The sequence below is a fragment of the Lygodium microphyllum genome, chromosome 22 (genome assembly GCF_053477565.2).
Source record: "Lygodium microphyllum isolate KBCC chromosome 22, Lygodium_microphyllum_v1.1.10, whole genome shotgun sequence".
In the NCBI taxonomy this organism is placed as follows: Eukaryota; Viridiplantae; Streptophyta; class Polypodiopsida; order Schizaeales; family Lygodiaceae; genus Lygodium; species Lygodium microphyllum.
The window spans coordinates 8,705,664-8,726,044 of NC_141156.1; the positions used below are offsets into that span (position 1 = coordinate 8,705,664).

At 40.1% G+C, this 20,381-nt stretch overlaps 1 protein-coding gene across 1 annotated transcript; it reads left to right on the forward strand.

The window, feature by feature from the left end:
- The first annotated feature begins 9,112 nt into the window (after positions 1-9,112).
- On the forward strand, positions 9,113-12,681 carry LOC148016877 (uncharacterized). Its single transcript, XM_087662946.1, has 8 exons — positions 9,113-9,751; positions 10,490-10,637; positions 10,731-10,881; positions 10,994-11,119; positions 11,254-11,334; positions 11,466-11,658; positions 11,749-12,019; positions 12,106-12,681. The coding sequence occupies exons 1-8, from the start codon at positions 9,548-9,550 to the stop codon at positions 12,330-12,332; spliced, it is 1,401 nt and encodes a 466-aa protein (XP_087519072.1). The 5' UTR covers positions 9,113-9,547; the 3' UTR covers positions 12,333-12,681.
- The last annotated feature ends 7,700 nt before the right edge of the window (positions 12,682-20,381 follow it).

The following is a 20,381-nucleotide window of genomic DNA, read 5'->3' on the forward strand; positions in this document are numbered from 1 at the left end:
GCCAATCATGGGATTTGAGTCCTGTCAGTTGGTCATCCTTTGTGAATGCTGTCTTGAGAGAACGCATTAGGCCAGTCGGCGTGCGAAAGGACTTGATGTTTTCCTTTACTCGTTGCACTTCATTGCCAGACAAAACCCAAGGAGTGTGCGGCAATTACACTCGACCGTCGATGCCACTTACAGGCCAATATGGTTCCATCTTTCCCACTGCTTTCAAATCCATCCTCGCTCCTAGTGTGTCTCGCTGCCTAGTGAGGTGGTCTCATAGCAAGCTACCCACATTCTTAAAAATGTGCATGGGATCTAAAAGGTGGTTAATTTTCAGTTCTTTCCAATAAGTCAGCTCATAGAAAATTGAGAAGCGTCGCATTCCACTGGGAAGCGAGTCTTGGTCCACCATCCTGCAATTAAACCGGCTCAGTGCGTTCATTCTCGCAGGAGGGCGACCAAGAAATCCTTCTCTCATGACATGACCCTCTGGTAAAAAAGCTTGATGTCCCTCAAATACCATATTCTTCATAGATTTTGACATACGAGAATCCAACCTTGGTCCACATAGAGGACATGCATGGTAACCTGATGTGACTAGCCCTACAAAACACACATGTACAATGAGGCATGTCATAACACCAACATCGCTCAAAGAAAACTAGCAAAATAAGAAAACACGCTTTACCAGAGCATTCTCCATAACCTGGAAAGTCATGCATGGTCCACATAAGATTTGCCCTTATAGTTGCGGATCGCCTACCAATATGTTTGCTCATGTCCTCCACTACAATTCCCTCCCACAACTCCTTTAGCCCATCAATCAGTGGAGAGAGGTAGACATCCATATTCTTGACTTTGTATCGTCTAGGCACAAGCAAGCTGAGCAAAAGGTATCCTTTCTTGGTGGAAAGCCATGGCGGTATATTGTAGTTAATAAGGGCCACGAGCCATACACTATAGAAGGTGGAACGTAAACCAAAAGGATTTACCCCATCCATGGCAAGACCGAATCGTAGATTCCTCGCCTCCTTTGCAAAGTCAGGGAAAGTCTCGTCAATGTGATGCCATGCTTCTGAGTCAGCTGGTGTACGCTGTACACCATCAGTGGATCGATTTTTCGCATGCCATGTAGTCAAATTTGCAAAACTCTTGGTTCGAAAAATGTAACGAACACACGATATCAGTGGAAAGTGCCTCAAAACCTTCTGCGGAACAGTCTGTCCTTGCAAGTCATTTTGATACTTGTCCGCATCGCACTTGGGACATGTGGCCAACAATTCAAACTCTCCCCGGAAGAGAACACAATCATTGGGGCAAGCATGAATGCAATTATAATCCATGCCTAGCTTTCGCAGCACTTGTCTTGCATCATCACGAGACTCAGGCATCGTGTTTTGGGTAGGCAAAATGTAAGATTTCAACGTTCTACAAATTGCAATGAAGCACATTATTAGAGTACTACATAGCACATTTTAATGGCTTTCAATAAAGAATCATACACATCATAATATACCTGAATAGCTCTATCACACTCGCATTGCTCCATCCATACTTTGTTTGTATGCTCAACAATGCAAGAAGTGTCTTCAAACAGGATACCCGACTCCCATCATACAATGGAATGGCAGCCTCCGCAATTAAAGGATCTTGGGATTCCAAGTCCGTCGGAAGCAATGATTCGATCATGTCCTCTAACTCGGGCTCCAAAAAAGTAGGAGGATCGTCCATGTCTCCAGCATTCTCACCCATAGAAGGGGGTTGAGAGTTATCACCTTCTATGAGACAGTTAGTTATCTCGGACGGCATTTGTATAGAGTGCAGACGCCGAACCCGTCTTACTGGACGCAAGAGATCTGCGAACTGCAATGTATCGACATGGCCCTGACCCTATAAAGGACGTTAAGGAGCTAACTTCTAAGATAACCCCAAACTGTTATACTTAAATTAATTACATGTCATATAGTAATGAGAGAGAACTTACCGTAATCTCGTAATTCAAGACTGCTTGATCGATTATCTCAACTCGAAACTCTCCATACCGTTGCACATGCTCTATGGACAAACGACGTTTCCGACGAATGGCCAATTTGCATTGCCTGCATGGACAGGGGACACGTTGATTGAGCCAAGCCTCACGATCACCACCATGTTGGTCGTGAGTGCTAGACATCTTGATTGCGATGTAATGGAATGATAATTTAATAACGATTTTATATTCTATATTGGGACCACTCCGCTATATATAGTTCATGTCTTTTTTTTAAAAAAATTATCGTACCTATCTCTTTGAGTTCGGCTCTAAACTTATCTATCTTTGAGTTCGGCTCTAAACTTATCTATCTTTGAGGTCGGCTCTAAACTATGCTCACACACATACATTTTCGTACCTACATTGCAAAGAATAAAAACCAACACAAGAAAAATTTTGAAAACACTCGTTTCCATTTCTCTCTCTTTCAACACTTCCTAACCTACATTGCAAAGAAACACAAAGCAACACAAAGATCGAAGAGAAACCAACACTTTCTAACCTACATTGCAAAGCAAAACAAAGATTGTAAAGAAACCAAAACAAGGCATATTGTCGTGCTCTCTTCTTCTTCCACGACCTCTTCGTGCGGGCGACGCTCCTCTCCTCGCGTGCGGCTCGCGGCTTGCTTCCTTGCTCACCTCCCTCTCTTGCTCACCTCCCTTTCTCTCTCTCCGCCTTCACGCGCTCGTTTGAAAGAAATGTTCGGATTTCCGCGAAATGTTACCGCAGTAAGTTGTCGCTATTTACGTCGCTATTTGCGTCACTAAATAGCGACGCTAATAGCGACATTTTTACCAATGCTAATACCGACGCCGAAAAAAAACGTCGCTACTTAGCGTCGCTATATGTGTGTACCCTTGTAGTGTCACTTGAAAGATACAAAGCCATGTTGTTGTGAAGGGTTATGCTCAATGGCATGGGCTAGACTATGAAGAGACTTTTAGTCATGTTGTGAAGATGGAAACTATATGGACTGTCATTGCATTAGTTGCATTCAAAGGTTGGAAACTATATCAAATGGACATAAATAATACTTTTCTTAACAGTGACTTGATGGAAAGAAGTCTATATGGATTGGTTGGAAGGATATGTGCATGTTGAATATCCATCTTATGTTTGCAAATTGAAGAAAGCATTGTATGGTTTGAAACAAGCACCATGGGCATGGAATGCAAAAAATAGCTCATACTTATAGAGAAAGGCTATGTGATTTTGGTGGTTTATGTAGATGACTTGGTTGTTACAAGTAATGATACATAGGGGATTGATGAGATCAAACCTATGTTACAGAATAAGTTTCAGATAAAAGATCAGGGAGAGTTGAAATTTTTCCTTGGTATTGAGGTCATATGCACACCTCAAGGCAGTATGCACATAAAATGTTGGAAAAGTATGGTATGCTGGAGTGCAAGCCCATGGATACTCCATTAGAGTAGAATGTTAAGTTGACAACAATTGATATAGGAAATGAGATTCAGAATGTGACTATGCACAAATAGATGGTTGGTAGCTTAATTTATCTTACCATCACTTAACTTGATCTCACTTATGTAGTTGGGTTGATCAGTCAGTTCATGCAAAGGCCAAGGAAACCTCATTTGGATGTATTGAGAAGGATTATGAGGTATGTAAAGGCTACACTACATTATGGACTGTTTTATGAGTATAGTAAGCCTCTTGAGCTTATAGGATGCAGTGATGCAAATTGGGCTAGATATGCATATGATAGAAGATCAACAAGTGGTTATGCATTTGGTCTTGGTAGCATCATTATTAGTTGGAGCAACAAAAAGCAACCCATTGTGGCTCTCTTGAGTATTGAAGTAGAATATAGAGGTGCAGTCTTGGCTACATGTGAAGCTATTTGGCTGATTAAGATGTTCAATGATTTAGGAGTACATGTGGATAAACCAATCAAGCTGTATTGTGACAACATGAGTGGTGTGCTTTTGGCAAGTTATCATGCTAGGTCAAAGCACATTGAAGCACATTATCATTTCATCAGGGAAATGGTGGTTGGTGGTAGGATTGACCTCATCCATGTGAAGACAGAAGACTAAATAGCGGATATCTTTACCAAATCACTTAGTAGAGATAAGTTTACTCACTTTAGATTGCTTCTTCGGATATAGGAGGTGACTTGATCTTGAGGAGAAGTGCGAATAATCAGGCTCATTTATTATCCCAACATGATAGCTATAGACATTAGCTGTCACCAACACATGTGTGATGAATAAGTCGAGTAAACTTGACTTAACTCTAGTTAGTATTATAGTCAGTTAGATCTAGTTAGACTCATCTTTGTTAGGTCACTATTGTAGAGTCTAGAAGATGAATAATGATGATGAAGACAATAGAGAGTACTCTCCTCTCTCAAATTGCCCCATTTTTGTGTCTCTCTCTCCCTCTCTAGATCTCAAACAGTTGGACCATCATTGGAGGCACTATTTGTAGCGATCGTGGATTTAGTGCAGCGTGTTGTAGCACTATTGGCATTTGTGGGTAGGGGTAAGGGACAATCCTTGGGACTACATTAGGTGGATATGCCATTCCTGGCATTGGAGAAGGTAGGACTCCTCTTCCTAGGGTCATAGACTAATCTTGCTTCAACTTCATCATACAGTCTTGCATCTTCCATTGCAACTTGCAGATTAATTGGTCTTCTCAATTCTACGACTTGCGAACTTCTAGTTGTAGATCTCTAAGGAAAACTCCCTTTTGGATGCCTTCATCCAAGTTATGATTAGTCCATCTCTTCAATATGGATTCCATTCTAAAGACATATGGTTCCACTCATTCTCTAGAGGATTGGCTAGAATTCATGGATTCCTCCTATATCCACTCTTCAAAACCTTCACGCTTGAATTTGGTGACAAATGCCCATGTGTTGAATGTTCCTACTGCTTACCAATAAAACACTACACCTTTAAATGTGGCAAGGAATATCGCCAATCAATGCTTTGGGGTTCTAGCATTGTTGGCCACACAGGCTACTACCATAAACTTGACTATATGAAGATTGGGAACTTCATTGTATTCTCCCTTGAAAATTGGCAATGGGACTACATTCGTTAACCTATCATTGATATTTTTAGGACAAATGTGGCTAGAAAGGAGGCCTTGATTCACCATTGGGACTCCTGTGAAGAGGTGCCCACAGGTCCTATTAAGGACTTTGATCAGTTTTGGAGCTCTAGTTGGACCCCACAAGATACTTATAGGTCAAAACAGGTCTCCTACAGGTGTAGACAGGGTGCTGGATTGCACAGTACAATAGTACTTTTCTTTTTACAGAATTTTCTGTATAAAATCTGGGAGCACATGCTTATGCTCAGCTCAAAGAGGGCATCCTTGGCTCCAACTTGAACAAAAAAGTAGGTCAATCGGAGCTTCCTAGCTCAAGTTACGGGCAAAACAGTGACAGGTGGTTTAACAGGACTGCACCCAACCATGGCAGGGAATAAGGGAAAAACTAAGGCAAATGATGACCTTCAGCAATAAATAAGGGATGCACGCATCCCGAGGGCTGAAACTAACCCCAAGGTGGAATATGAAGATTATTCTCATGATGTGGGGAGCCTTAGCGCGCTCACTAACACCCTCAGTTCGCACGAGACAAGGCATGCTGAGAGGCATAGAGAATTGATGGAAGGCATTGGTCAAATGAAGACCACTATGGACACCCTTGCTGCCTAGCTCACTAATTGGATGGAATTCCAAATGAAGGGAAAAGAGCAAGAAGAGGAGTCACATATACATGCTGAAAGAACCATCTTCCCATCAATTAATGCAAATGATCATGGGTATTATGCACCCGATGCTTACGCTTATGGCCAACATGTATATGCTGATGGTACATACTATGACCTGCATACATCTTATGAATATGGACAGCAACAACATGCAAACGAACATGAGAAATATGCAAGTATATCTAGACATCATGTTATGCTTATAAATATGATGTACTATGTCATAATGCAAAGTATCACTCTATTGAACCTTGGCAGCAGAATGATTATTATGGAAAACATGCTTATGCTTACGAGCATCCGCCTTTTCAGCAACATAGTCATGATTATACATGTGAACCCCTTTTAATTGAGCATCCCAGTTCTTACAGATGTGACAATACTGGTCATGCTTATCAGTACTCTTCTAGCTATGATCAACAACAAGTTCATAACTACCATGGTATCCTATATCCCAATCAGTTCATACCTCATGATTACCCATATGTAATGATGAGTTCTTTTCAAAGTGATGATGATGAAGAAGAGAGCAATGAGCAAGTTGAACAACAAGATTGGGATAATGAGCAACATGATCAACAAAAAGATGAGTAAGAAGACCAAGAAGATGTATAAGAAGGGAATAGTGAAGAGCAAGATGTACAAGCTTATGACATCTTAGCTGATGAATCACATGAGGAACTCACATATGTACATGGCTATGCTGAAGGTTTTAGACTCTTGGAGAAACCTCATGATGATATTCTTGAGCATCGGTTTACACTAAATCAAGGTTTACAATAGCCATTGAACACATTTGATAATGAGTACCTTGATCATGGTTATGATGATGGGCGTATGTCCGATGATGATGTAATATACGATTTGGGCATACATGAATATGAAGATGGCATTGTGCTTCCCTAGATCTTGGAGATTATGGATGTGATCATAGACTTGATTATGGGGATACTTCATTGTATCCATTTGATCCGAGTGGATTGGAGTATGTGGTTGATGGGCTTTCTCTTCTCTTGGACAATAATTATGATGGAATACCTTTTGATCCAAGAGGTTAATGGATTGCTTGGGATCTCAGTTAGACCAGCATCCATCTTTTTGGTAGACTCTTTTGGCTGAAGATTGGCTAACTATGGCCCTGTTTTCTTTCAGATTGACTGCAAATAGCTCTCTGTTTCAAAGCAGATTTTATTCTATACTATGTTTTGATATATGGCACACCCCGATCGGAGTCTCCTACATAAAGTTATGACAGATTTACTACAGCAAGGCCCCGTAGGAAACAATTTGCTATCCACTGTCTGTAGCTCACATTCATCCAGGATACTTCGATCAAAATTCATTTTTATAATTCTCCAATAAGGCCCATGTCTCATACATACCCCAATGACCTATCATATGCAATAATACCTCTTCATTCATTTGTATACCCCTGTAATAATGCAGCAGAGTAGTACTCCGATCTGCTCTTGCCCAGTTATCATAAGTGCCCAAATTGTTTTTGAGGGCAAAAACCTTCGGGTGGAGATGGAATGTAAAAGAGGGGGATTTAATAATGGGGAAATACTAGCTACACTGGTTGGTATATAAGGTGTTAGGGACTTGATTTTTGGCATCAGATTATAATACAAGTCTCCTTTCATCTACACCTCCTTCTCCAAGCTCTCATGGCTTCTTCCTCTCTCTTTCTGTCTTTCTCTCTCCTTTTCTAGTATTTCTCTCTCCTCGTCACTCTCTTTCTCTCTCTTCTTGCAGTCTTTCTCTCTCTTCTGCACACACACACACACACACACACACTCTCTCTCTCTCTCCTGTCCTCTCCATGACAGAAAGTGAGTCAAATACTTCAGTCTCAACAAGGAGAATATTGAGTAAGCTATGGTTTTGAAAAAGGAAGTTGCATCTTTAAAATTGCCTATTACTAGGTTTAATAGGTTGCTGATACTAATGAGTTGGCATTTCTTATCAAATTGAGCCATGAAATTGGCTTCTCATAAACATTTGCGAATATCTCTATATTGTTTTCATATCTTGTTGCCCTTTTGAATTTCATTGTTGTAATCATTGTGCTACTTTTGCAAATGTAGATTGGCGTTGAATTACATATGCTTCTTATGACATGTATTTGTAAATTTGTAAATATTCTACAAATCATATCATCAAAATAATATTTTCACTTCAGCAAAAATATGCGCATCCCACAATGTTGGAAGCATCATGAGTTCATGGATCTTTCATGCCTGGTTAGGGTGCATCAATTGCACGTAAATCTTATTGTGTCTAATGGAGCCGAGATTCACGCATCTTCCTCTAATTCAGGTAATTAGAGCTGCATTTTGTATTTCATTTCAATTCACCTTTGATACAAGTCTCCATTGGTAAGTGATTAACATGTTTGTTTCATGTGAAAGAAAGATCAGAGTGTTATCATTGCAATCGTTTTTATGGAAAAAAGATGGGAGCATTACCGCTACACAATGTCACAAATGCTCCAATGATCACTAACAATGCCCCTTCGTAGAAAAGAAACATTTTTGAATGGTTTTATAATTATTTGTGTGCTTTTTGCTTTCCTTCATAAGCTATGCTGTAGTCCACTACTAGGTACATGGGCCAAATGCACTTTCACCTTCAAATTATTCTATCCATCTATGACATTCTTCTACAATGTGTACTTTGCAATGTGTTTTGAGAGAACGTCTACAATGTTTTGAGCATGCAAACTACTAATTGATAGAAGCTTTAGAGCTGGGTTGCGCGAAGGGTACCTAACCTTGCTTTTCTTTGGAAATATTAAAGCTTGAAATTTATATATTTGTGCATGCAACATGCCTCTAAAAGATAATTATGTTTGGGGAAAAAATGCAAAACCCATAAGGCTAACTATATTCTAGAAAAAATACGAAGCTCGCGAGCTTCGCAATGATTCACACCGCATGAAGGGTGGTAGTGGGCGTAGTCAATAACACCAGCCACGCCAACTAGTAGATATAGATATATACATCAGCGTTGATAAAGAGGCCTAAGCCAAAATTGCCTAATTTACATTTTTAACAAATATTTATAGGCAATCTTTAAAACATGCTTATTAGGCACTTTGCTTGTAAGTGGTATGGTCCCTTGGCTCTAGCCAAAATTCCTCAACCAAACGTCGGGGACCAAAGTTCCAAACCAGAATTCAAAAGAAGAGGAAGTCGCAACGGCTGGATCTGACGGAGGAAAGAAGACAATACTTGACGGCGAGCTAACGTCGGACTTGAAAGCGGATGTTAATTCGGGTTTGGGGAGGGGCTGGAGGTCCGGGACCATCACATTCTTTCAAAACAAAGGCACTCTTAAACAAAACAAAAACGAAACAACAAACCAAAGGCACGCAGGCAGACAGCAAACCATAACAGCAGCAGGAAGGAAAACAGGGCTCGAGCCAGATAGAGAGAGAGACACAGAGAGAGAACGCAGGAGGAGAGCATAGGAGAGGACCCTGTCGTCTCAAAGGCAGGGAGAAGGGGGCCATCGCCGCAGGTGCCGGAAGGCGACCCTAGCTCTTGCCTCTTCTCCTGAGCCCCGCCCCGATGTTCGCCAGGAAACCGCGATGCCTGCCCCTGGACTCTCCTCCCCTTCAAGAAATTACTGCCTCAGCTTTGGCCTTGAACCCCGCCGTTAGCTGTGGCATCCTTGCTTAACCCTAGCGTTTTTATTTACAGCGACCTCTGAGCTTTTCCCCCCACGACTGCTCCGTTTCATGCTGTGGAAACCCTAAGCGTCTGCCTCCATGGACACCAAAAAGGTTCCCATCAGCCCCCGCCCCAGCCCCCGCCTGAGCTCCAGCCGCCGAGTGCTTGCAGTTAAGCGCACTGTGCCGGATGATTCCAACAACTGTGTCAGGAAGCTGCTCAAGCGAGAGATTGGGTGCACTGGCAATCGTGCTTTCAACTGCACAAATTCACAAGAGAAGTTCAGGAACTTCCAACTTCAGGTGCTTCTTCTCATTTTGGTTTTGGACGTTGCCTATTTTCTACTACGTGTGATAGAGTGTGACCTATCTTCTTTGTATTGGGATGTTGTACTATTAGTGCACACAGAGGTCTTTATTACTTTTTCAAAAAGTTCTTGCATCCCAGGGTTCTTCTGCAGCATGGTAAGTGCCACTTTTAGGTTATCATACAAAAAACGTAATCTTCATTTCATATCCATATTGGCGTGGAAGCTTTTTTTTAGCATAGTACTTTAGGTGGGCACCTTGATATGGGTAATAATTCCCTTTGGCTGTGCTTGTATATTTTTTTTCTTACTGTAGCCCTTGCAAGTCTGTGCAGTATAGAGACATGAGTGTCGACATCTCACAGTTCTGCACGAAGCATATGTCTGTAGTTAGCTTAATCAGTGTTCCACAGAATGATATGATGCGACTTCTGTTCTACTCGCTTTACCCTAGCACCGTGGGAATCTATGTGTATGCATTGTTATATTTTCTCTGGAGGTCTCATAGTTCTTGGGGAGGATCTTGATGTATGTTTCAGCTCTTTCATGTCTTATTAAGCGATCTTAACTAATTATACCTTAGTATGCAAACACCTGCAGTGTAGGAGAACTCATGTGTATGTACACTTAGAAACTATCACAAAATCAAGTGACAGCAGAGGGCTGTAATTGTTAATGAAAGTTTTATGCAAAGGTGTCTTGCAATGTATTTACTAATGTTTTTGACAATCAGGAAGAATTTGATACTTATGATCGCAAAGGACTCTGGTTTCTTCAGCTTCCGTTTTTGAAGAGACCATCCAAAATCATCGAGATTGTGGCTGCCAAGGATGTTGTATTTGCACTGGCCCAGTCAGGAATCTGTGCTGCATTCAGCAGAGGTTGTTAGCTGACTCTGGAATTAATCTTATAGCATCTGGCCTTGCTTCTGCATTAGAAGAGTTTCACACACTGACGAAGTCCTTTTGAAACAGAAACTAATAAGAAGATATGCTTCCTAAATATCAGTCCTGATGAGGTTATCCGAAGTTTGTTCTACAACAAAAACAATGAGTCGCTCATTACTGTTTCAGTCTATGCATCTGACAACTTTAGCACTCTGAAGTGCCGAACAACCCCAATACAGTACGCACGACTCTTCAATGTCCTTTGTCTTGGCCCTTGCTTGCCATCTTTACTAGTGAGGTTTCTTATTTTTTAAAGAGATTTTATGAATACAGGGGTTGGCATTTTGCAGATACATTAGAAGAGGGCAGCCAGATGCTGGGTTTGGTTTGTTTGGATCTGAGTCTTTAAGGTGGCCTGGATTTGTTGAATTTGATGATGTGAATGGCAAGGTCTTAACATACTCAGCTCAGGATGGGTAAGCAGGCTTAATTGGTCTGAAGAACCATGGGAAATTCTGCGTTTAAGCTATTATCAGTTTGATTTATCTTTTCTCATTTGTTGAGTCTTTACTTATACTGTTTTATCTGATGGGCGAGTTTTGGTTCTCAGGATATACAAGGTTTTTGATCTGAAGAATTACAATATGCTGTATTCTATCCCGGATGATCATGTGCAGGAGATTAAGATCAGGTATTTGCACTTCACAGGGGAATGCTGTTTGAAAAGGGAATGTTGGTCAGATTTTATCTGGCATACTGGCCTTGGCTCTCCTGTTGATGTGGTTACTTACATTCTATTTCTCTGTGTTTGTTGCATGGCAGTCCTGGAATCATGCTGCTCATCTATGATAGGGCTGCTGGTCATGTGCCCTTGAAGATTTTGTCTATAGAGGACGGTACAGTCCTAAAGGACTTCAGACATCTGCTGCACAGAAACAAGAAAATTGATTTTATTGAGCAGTTCAATGAAAAGCTCCTTGTGAAGCAAGAAAATGAAAACCTTCAAATACTTGATGTAAGGATTAAGGATTAATGACTTCTGTTAAAGTTGTGACACTAGATTTTATGACTCACATAATGGTTGTGGCCTGTTTGATGTGAACAGGTGAGAAATTCCCAGTTGACTGAAGTTAGCAGGACTGAATTTATGACACCTTCTGCTTTCATATTTTTGTATGAAAACCAGCTTTTCCTGACATTCCGCAATAGGACTGTTGTTGTCTGGAATTTTCGAGGAGAGTTGGTGACTTCGTTTGAAGACCATTTACTTTGGCATCCAGATTGCAATACCAACAATATATATATTACTAGTGATCAAGATCTAATTATCTCCTATTGTAAATCACATCCCCATGAATGTACAGATGAAGAGAGAGGTATGTGGAATGTAAAAATATTCTTTTTATGTTGACCTCCCGAGACATTATAACTAACCTCTTCTTAACTTGCTGGAATATTGCAGTTGGGTCCATAAATATCAGCAATATTCTCACGGGGAAGTGCCTTGCCAAAATTCGTGCTTCTGACCCAAATGTGAAGATTAGTCCACGAGGAAGGGCAAATTCATCTTCAATAAGGAGCACTGTACAGGAGGCTTTGGAAGATATAACTGCTCTTTACTATGATGAGGAGAAGAATGAGATCTATACAGGGAACAGACAAGGCCTAGTACACGTTTGGTCAAATTGAACTGCTGTGTCTTTGTTGCCCAAGGTGATGTCTGGAATCTAAGGTCTTAAAACCAGTTCATCAGCTGATGAAATTGCTCATTTCAGAAGCACTGTTATGCTAAGGATGCATATCATGCTTTGGGGCATTTTTGTATGAAAGAGGTCAAAGCCCACTGCTCTCATCTGTCAGTATGTAGTTCCTGGCACTGTTGGGGTCTGCAGGCTGATGTAATGCTTGTGTTGTGCAAGCCCAAATGTCCCAAAACCATGTCCAAGGTTCAGCTGGATGAACCTACATGGACATGCCATTCTATATTTCTTGGCATCTGGTCTTTTGTAATACTATTGTTGTGGAAGGCAAGGAAAAACGGGAGTCTAAGAAGATGATAGCGGTCTCATGGTGCACAATAAGTTTGTTTGCCCTTTTTCTACCGATTTATGACGCACATACGATCTAAGCTGCTATTTGTTGATATTATCAATGATGCACATGATAGTGGTCTCATTGTGCACAGTAAGTTTGTTTACCCTTTCTACCGATTTATGGTGCACACATGGGATCTAAGCCACTACTTGTTAATATATTCAACGATATAGATGTTTCACATGAGGGTGTGGAGTTATATACATGGCCGTTAAAGCTACAGTTAAAAAGAAAAAGAATTTGATATAGTGCTTGAAGTATCAAAGTACACTTTAAAAAGTTGTGAGAAGCTTGGGTTTAGCTCAAGGCATTTTTAGGTGAAAGAGGCCAAGGTCTACTTTGGTGTCTAATGCATCTCTCATCTGTCAGTACGGTAAGGAAACCGAGTGTAACAAGATGATAGTGGTCTCATGGTGCACAACAAGTTTGTTTGCCCTTTGTACTGATTTATGATACGCACATGATCTTAGCCGCCACTTGTTTACTAATATAATCAATGATGCACATGATAGTGGTCTCATGGTGCATAGTAAGGTTGTTTATCATTTCTACTGGTTTATTGTGCACGCATGGGATTCAACCCACTACTTGTAATATTTTCAACGATAAAGATGTAGTTTCACACTACGGTGTGGAGGTGTATATATGGCTGGTAATGCTACTGTTAAAAAAGAGTTTGATATAGTGCTGGAAGTATGAAATTACACATTAAAAAGTTGTGAGGAGCTTGTGGATTGGACTGTTTTGTAGTTTGATTGTGGCTGTTTAGGACCTGTCCTAGGCAGGTCAGTTTCTTTATTTTGAGCTTGTGGATTGCACTGTTTTGTAGTTTCATTGTGGCTATTTAGGACCTGTCCTAGACAGGTCAGTTTCTTCTTTATTTTGTGTATTCAAGGCATAGAACTGTGCAGGATTGCATACTGAATTGAGAGGATTGTGGATTTTTCACTGAGTCCTGAGGTTTGTGGATAGTGAATTGGGCTGATTGTGAAGAGTTAGTGGTGCAAGATTGCATAGGATTAAAGTGGCATGGGCCTCTTGAAAGCCTTGAAGCCAAGTTTAATTTAATTGCCTTCTGTTTAGGAGTTTATACCTTGTTCCAAAGATGCATTGATGCTTCTTGAAAAACTTGAAGCCAAGTTTAATTGCCTTTTGTTTAGGAGTTTATAGACTATCTTCACCCTTGTTCCAAAGATGCATTGATTGTGGATTTTTCATTGAGTCCTGAGGTTTGTGGATAGTGAATTGGGCTGATTGTGAACAGTTAGTGGTTTAAGATTGCATAGGATTAGAGTGGCATGTGGCCTCTTGAAAAGCTTGAAGCCCAGTTTAATTGCCTTCTGTTTAGGAGTTTATAGGCTTTCTTCGCCCTTGTTCCAAAGATGCATATTCCAAATTGCATGATCAGTATTGAACCTTCAAAACCTTTCGAATCGTTATTCTGTTTGATTCAGCATGCCTTATATAAGGGAAAGATCTTGGCCAGAGAAAGGAACCCCCATGCCAAACCCATGCCAAATTGTGGGCTTTCCAACTTTTCCTCAAGACTTCGCCTAAAACTATTTAGATCTTTGTTGCATGGTAACTCTTAGGACATCCCAAATACCTAAAGACAATGTTTTTTTGATGAGTTTTGAGTACAAGATTCTCAATCCGATTGGGGGTGTTTGAGCAATGAAGGAAAGATAATTTCAATTTTATGGGCGTTGAGTTGAGAACTTGACAATGAGCAAACTCATCATACACACTAAGAATGTACTATAGGGAACTCTAATAAGCCAAGTTTATGTTTGAATTATCATTAATAAATATCTATGCACAAAAGGCTTCTCGATTAGGTGAAGCGAGACCTAGTTGTGAGGGTAAATAAGAGGGGCTAGAGAGCCACCGTGCCTCACTTGACCTTGTAAAAGTTCAGAAGGCTTTAGAATACTCTCTTCTAGATACGACATTTAAAGCATTAGAAAGCTAAGCCTCAATCATCCTGGAGAAGAGAGGTCCAAAACCCAAAAGTTGTGACACCAGGTGATAAAATGCTACCTGCATCATGAATTGTGAAAGTCATTCAGCATATTGCATAGATCTTCACCACAGATCTTCCTGAATCTGCGATAAAGTTCAAAGGGAAAGCCATTAGTGGCAAGAGTATGCCCGTTTTTCAAAGCATATGTTCATCAAGATTGAAAGGTCTCTCTAAAAGAAGAGCCAAATCTTTGTCAATTTGCTCAGAGGTGCTACCTAAAAATTGCAGAAGCTTTTGCTGATAATCCATGTTGACATGGAACTCTTTTACCCTTGCAAATGAAGACATTAGCAATACCCTTTTTGTCAGTAATCAGTAATCCTCCACAGTAGCTTGGGCTTCTTTCACCTACTTCACTCTAAGAGGAGGAAAGTAATTTGAGCAATGTAGGCCCCTTCATAGTCCTGTACCTAACCTACTTCACTCTAAGAGGAGGAAAGTAATTTGAGCAAGGTAGGCCCCTTCATAGTCCTGTACCTAGGGCAATATCAGTCGGATCGCTCTGCTGTCCAATAACTATTGAGATGTTTATTATGCCAAGTAAATATCTCCATGTGTCCACCATTCGCGAGATTAATTGTTTTGTGGTCTGTAACTCGTAGGACCAACATTTTGTTTGTTAGCCTCTGCAGGTGCTGAATTAGTGCAAATGTTTGAAAATGTATGTGATTACATTTGAGGATTTCCTATTAGACTTAAACTGAGAAGGATTTTAAGTAAAGTAAATTTCTTAATAAGTGTGAATTTTTGAAAATGTATGTCCAAACCACTTGTTTGTTATCCCTTGTGGGTGTCAACAACTTTGCATTCTTCATGAGCAGGACGGTCCTCCTTAGCATCTTTTGTCTTTTCCACTTCTGCTTGGTTTTTAGGACATTGTTTGGCAAAATGGCCAATTTTTGGTCAGTAGGTGGGATCTTTTTCTCCAGAATTGGCAGTGTTTATTTGGAGAGACCTCAGCAAGATGTGGAGGCAGTTAGCCAGCCGGGCAGTTTGCAGTTGATGCTTCTAAGGCTTCTTTGTTGCATTGGGCTGATGATAGCACATGGATAGAGTTCTCATGTTTTAATTTCTCATAGTGATTCAAAGGCTTCTTTGTGGCATTGGGCTGATGCTATCACATGGATGGAGTCTCATGCTTAGATGGGAATAGGGCTGTAGGGCTGTTCATTGTGACTTATCCTAGGTGGGACCGCAGAAGTATTGCACGAAATCAGAGTACAGGAGTGTGCAGGATTGCATATTGGCTGGAGTGGATCATGGATTTGCTGTTGGCAGCCTTTCTGCCCATCATTCTTCCTGCTGTATTTTATGATATTGAAGATCATTTCCCCACAACTCCTTTGAACTGTGCGTTTGTAGAGAGACTAGTGTCTTACACAGTTGCATTGATCACTTGATGCAGGATTGCTTTCCATAATACCTGACATTTATCGAATGTTTGCTTGCTTTTTTGTACCATATACTGTAAATATCGGCTAGTTCCCTTGGAGTTGTGTGTTTTTAGCAGGCTAGTGTCTTACACTGTTGAAAACTGATAGTTAGTGAAACTATGATGGGTCTGCCTAGCGAGGATTTTTGAAGGCCCTGCGGGAGATGATTCTGACTCTTCATTGTCTACCAAATAGTGCAAGTCTGTCAAGATGTTACTGATTGTTCAGTATCAGGTGTGGTAGGTCTGGCATTGAAGCTAACAAGGCGCCTAGGCCATTGCCTGCACAAGACATGATCATGGACAGAAATGATAGATTACTTGAAATCAACTGTTGAGCTACGACTGACGGTAATAGTACGAGACCTTTTTGTGTAGCAATCATGCAAAGCCTGGAGATCTGTTTGATCTGACAAAGCCTTAAATCAAGAGCTCAAAGCAGTGTTATATTCTCCATGGAAACATCGGGATTTCAGGATGCATGCAGGTCCCCGTCCCCTCTAAAAGCATCTTCATAACCCTCCACGAACAACCACTGTTACCTGGACATCCCACTAGCAGTTCTTTAGAACCCCTATAATCAAATGCAATAGTCCTATAATCAAATGCAACTATTGCAGGGGTGAATTTGGAATCCATCAATCAATATGAAATTCTCAGGACAGCACAAGCGGTATATCTTTAAATGTATCTGTAACGTACGAGCAAATTGTGTTAGGTCCTAGAAGTGAAGGGATAGAGTTAGCTTCAGCAGCAAGTAACCATGGTTGTCGAACTGATATTTTGGTGTTTCCGAGTAACATTGCTCACAAGCGGGGGCCTAGGATTGGCACATTAGAGCATAGCTAGAGAGAGGAGGAAATAGGAGAAGCCACAACACAGAATAACATGTCAAGTGGATGGAGAAGAGTTTCATTTGACATGACATTAGCAAGCATTTGGCCATGGCAACCAGCTTTGGACTATTGTGATGCAAATGAAGTTTAGTAGATTCTAAGGGTCATTCTAATATTCCAAAGCTGGTTGGCCATGGCACTATACTATACTATTGTGTAGATGAGAAACCCACTTCATTTGGGTGGAGGAGTTTATTTGTGTAGATGAGAAACCCAATTCAGTACTATACTATTGTGATGCAAATGAAGTTTAGTAGATTCTAAGGGTCATTCTAATAGTCCAAAGCTGGTTGGCCATGGCAACTAGCTTTGGACTATTGTGACGCAAATGAAGTTTAGTGGATTCTAAGGGTCATTATTTGGGTGGAGGAGTTTATTTGTGTAGATGAGAAACCCACTTCAGTACTATACATGTAGATATGAGAAGCCAATGTATAGATGAGGAGCATCACTACACACACCAACTTTGATTCGGGCAAGCTGATATAAAAAAGCAAACACCTTGGGCTAGTAATGTGACAAAAAAGGGGAATATGCTATGGAATCTTGCTTATGTGTTACTCATTGATTTGCTAAAAGGTGTTTTATCATTGGTTTTGGAGTGTATCCCTACCTCTCAAAAGGTGTTACATTATTGGCTCTCAAGTGTACCCCTACCTCCCAAAATGGTTTTTTTAAAAAAATTGCATAAAAATATTTTTAAAACAAAAAATTCCACATTGGACTCGGTCAATTCTTCTTGATATTCCCTACATGCTCATATATTCAAATCTAAAAAATATTGCAAAATGTGAAACCTCTCCCCTCCCCCCCACCCAACGTTGGTGCACGCTTGTTCTATAGTTGGATCCCTTGCCTAATCTTTCATATTCTTATGAATCTAAAACCTTTTTGGATGCGTCATAATCATTCATTGAAACATCCCATGCAAGTAAGCTAGGACATGGGCTTAAACTAGGATTGTTGGTAAAATTAGGCTTGGCCATAAAAAAAAACGAATACACGAGTAAAGCTATCAAAAATAGTATACGTGCCAAAGATTAGAGGTTGGCCTAATGGTCATATTTCTATGCTATAAATGGGAGGTAAGTTCAAAACACATTTTATGTAGTATATTTGATTTCTTGGAAAACTAGCACTTTTTAAAAATTTCCAAAATTATGTATGTTTTTCACTTTGAAAGTCTTATGAGGGGACAACTTGTAAGATTTTATGAGCAAGAAATAAAAAATAAGCTTCAAAGGGAAGTTTGGAACTTGCTCCATAACCTTATACCCAAACATATCAACCATTAGGCCAAAACCATATAATTTGATATGCATGTTGCTTTTATCTTCTTTATTCTTATGGATTTGGTTTTTTGGTATGTAGGCCTATTTAAATGATAATCCTAGTTTACTTGCATGATCGGACATTTTGGCGAATCACGTTTCATGTAAAAAGTGCACATTGTTCTCAGCTAGAGATCCCAACTCTTCCCCCTTTTTAATACTCATGTCAGATAGTGTTGGAACTTTACCAAGAGCTTTGTGCATCGATCACATTCTTCCTTCAAAAGTATTGTGCTTTCAATTGTTAAGAACTGCATACTTTTGTGATTTCTTCCTTCAAAAATTTTCTAATTGTTGGCCTCTCTTTTATTTCCAACATGTATTTTAGTCATTATCATTGTTTAAAACATCAGGCTTAATTATCACTTTCGGGGCCATCTTGATTTAGTAGAATCTAAAACTAATAGATTACAAGAAGCATGTAGAGTAGACAAGGAAAAGTTGCTAAAAACTTGGTCTCAAAAAGCATAGCAGAAGATTTAATAGAAACTCCCTCACTTGCATCTAGCTTCAAAATTGAAGTAGCCCCATACTACAAAGATATTAGCTTTAGTCCATGCCCATCTTTGTGTCGAGTTCAAGAAGGAAACTACTCAAGTCATTGCACATATTGAAACTTTAAGACCTTCAATCATCATCCATTTTAGTTGCAATATACTGTTTCTCTATTGGTCTAGGGAGCACTTGCTCAATGTTGTGCTACACGAGTCCAACAATGGGACTTTGGACACCCTCATATTCATTCAAGAGGCTCGATTTGTGAAGTATGATGACTGTCTCTCACCTAGCCCTTGTATCCTTCACGAATGCCAAGATTATCTTGAAACAAACTTGTGTGGCTTCTCTTTAAGCATGAAGGATACCCTTGCAAAGCTCCATGAACCATGAGTGTAGTCCTTTTGTTCCCAACCTTGTACAACCTTTGCATGTGACAAGGGAGCATGAGCTTTAGGCATGTGTTTGGGGAAGTCAATCATAAATATATGTATGTATCACGTGGGTTCAACATAATAGATTTTTAAAATACAATTTTTACACACAAAAGGGTCCCATATAAATGTGTTACTTATAAATTGAATAGAAAAGGGTTATGTTTTATTAAGGAAAAATTCACAAATAAGGATACTTATAAATAGGCCTTAGAACACACATGATATAGATGGTATACATATAACGAACTACCCGGGGTCATGCGATAGTGCTCAAGAGAAGGAAGGAGAAATTCACACACACACACACACACACACACACACACACACACACACACACACACACACACACACACACACACACACACACACACACACACACACACACACACACACACACACACACACACACACACACACACACACACACACACACATGCAAAATAAAATTAGCTTCCTTTATTAGTCCCTTTAGTCATAGTGTTGGTTCATGTAACTTAAGTCACAACACACAAACAATAAAAATAACCCTTTGAAATAAAATTTTTAATTTATTAGAGAATCTTATGTAAGTGTTCACCTTTTTCCCATATGAAAGAATGATTAGAAGAACCTTATTTTACCAAGATTTCCACCCCTAACTAGTACCGGGGTCCTCACAAAGTCCATCCTAAGTCACAAAAGGGTTTGGATGGTTCTTAAGAGCCTAAGAGTTTATTGGCTAGAGCCCCCCCTTGACACCCTCAACTCCTCTTGCCCAAGGATCCCCTATGGAGTGACCTCTTGCCATCCGAGATTTTACTTTGGAAGTTACGTAAGTCAACAAGGCGAGTATTTTTCCTAGGAAGTTTTGGCTTCTATTTTCTTGAAGGAGAATTATATTGACTTTTTGGTTGCTTCATGAACTAGGGTTTGTACTTCACTTTATCATATTGCAAAGTGAGTCGATTCAAATATCTTAGGTTCTAATAACTATCTATGCCATTCAATAATTTCTAATGGCTACATATGTAATTTAATAATTTTGACTTAA

Bases quoted from the DNA above. Each gene is read 5' to 3' on its own strand.
- LOC148016877 (XM_087662946.1), top strand. From the start codon at position 9,548: ATGGACACCAAAAAGGTTCCCATCAGCCCCCGCCCCAGCCCCCGCCTG. The intron at 10,638-10,730 runs GTTGTTAGCTGA...CTTTTGAAACAG, and splicing joins CTGTGCTGCATTCAGCAGAG to AAACTAATAAGAAGATATGC. The intron at 10,882-10,993 runs GTACGCACGACT...GGCATTTTGCAG, and splicing joins TGCCGAACAACCCCAATACA to ATACATTAGAAGAGGGCAGC.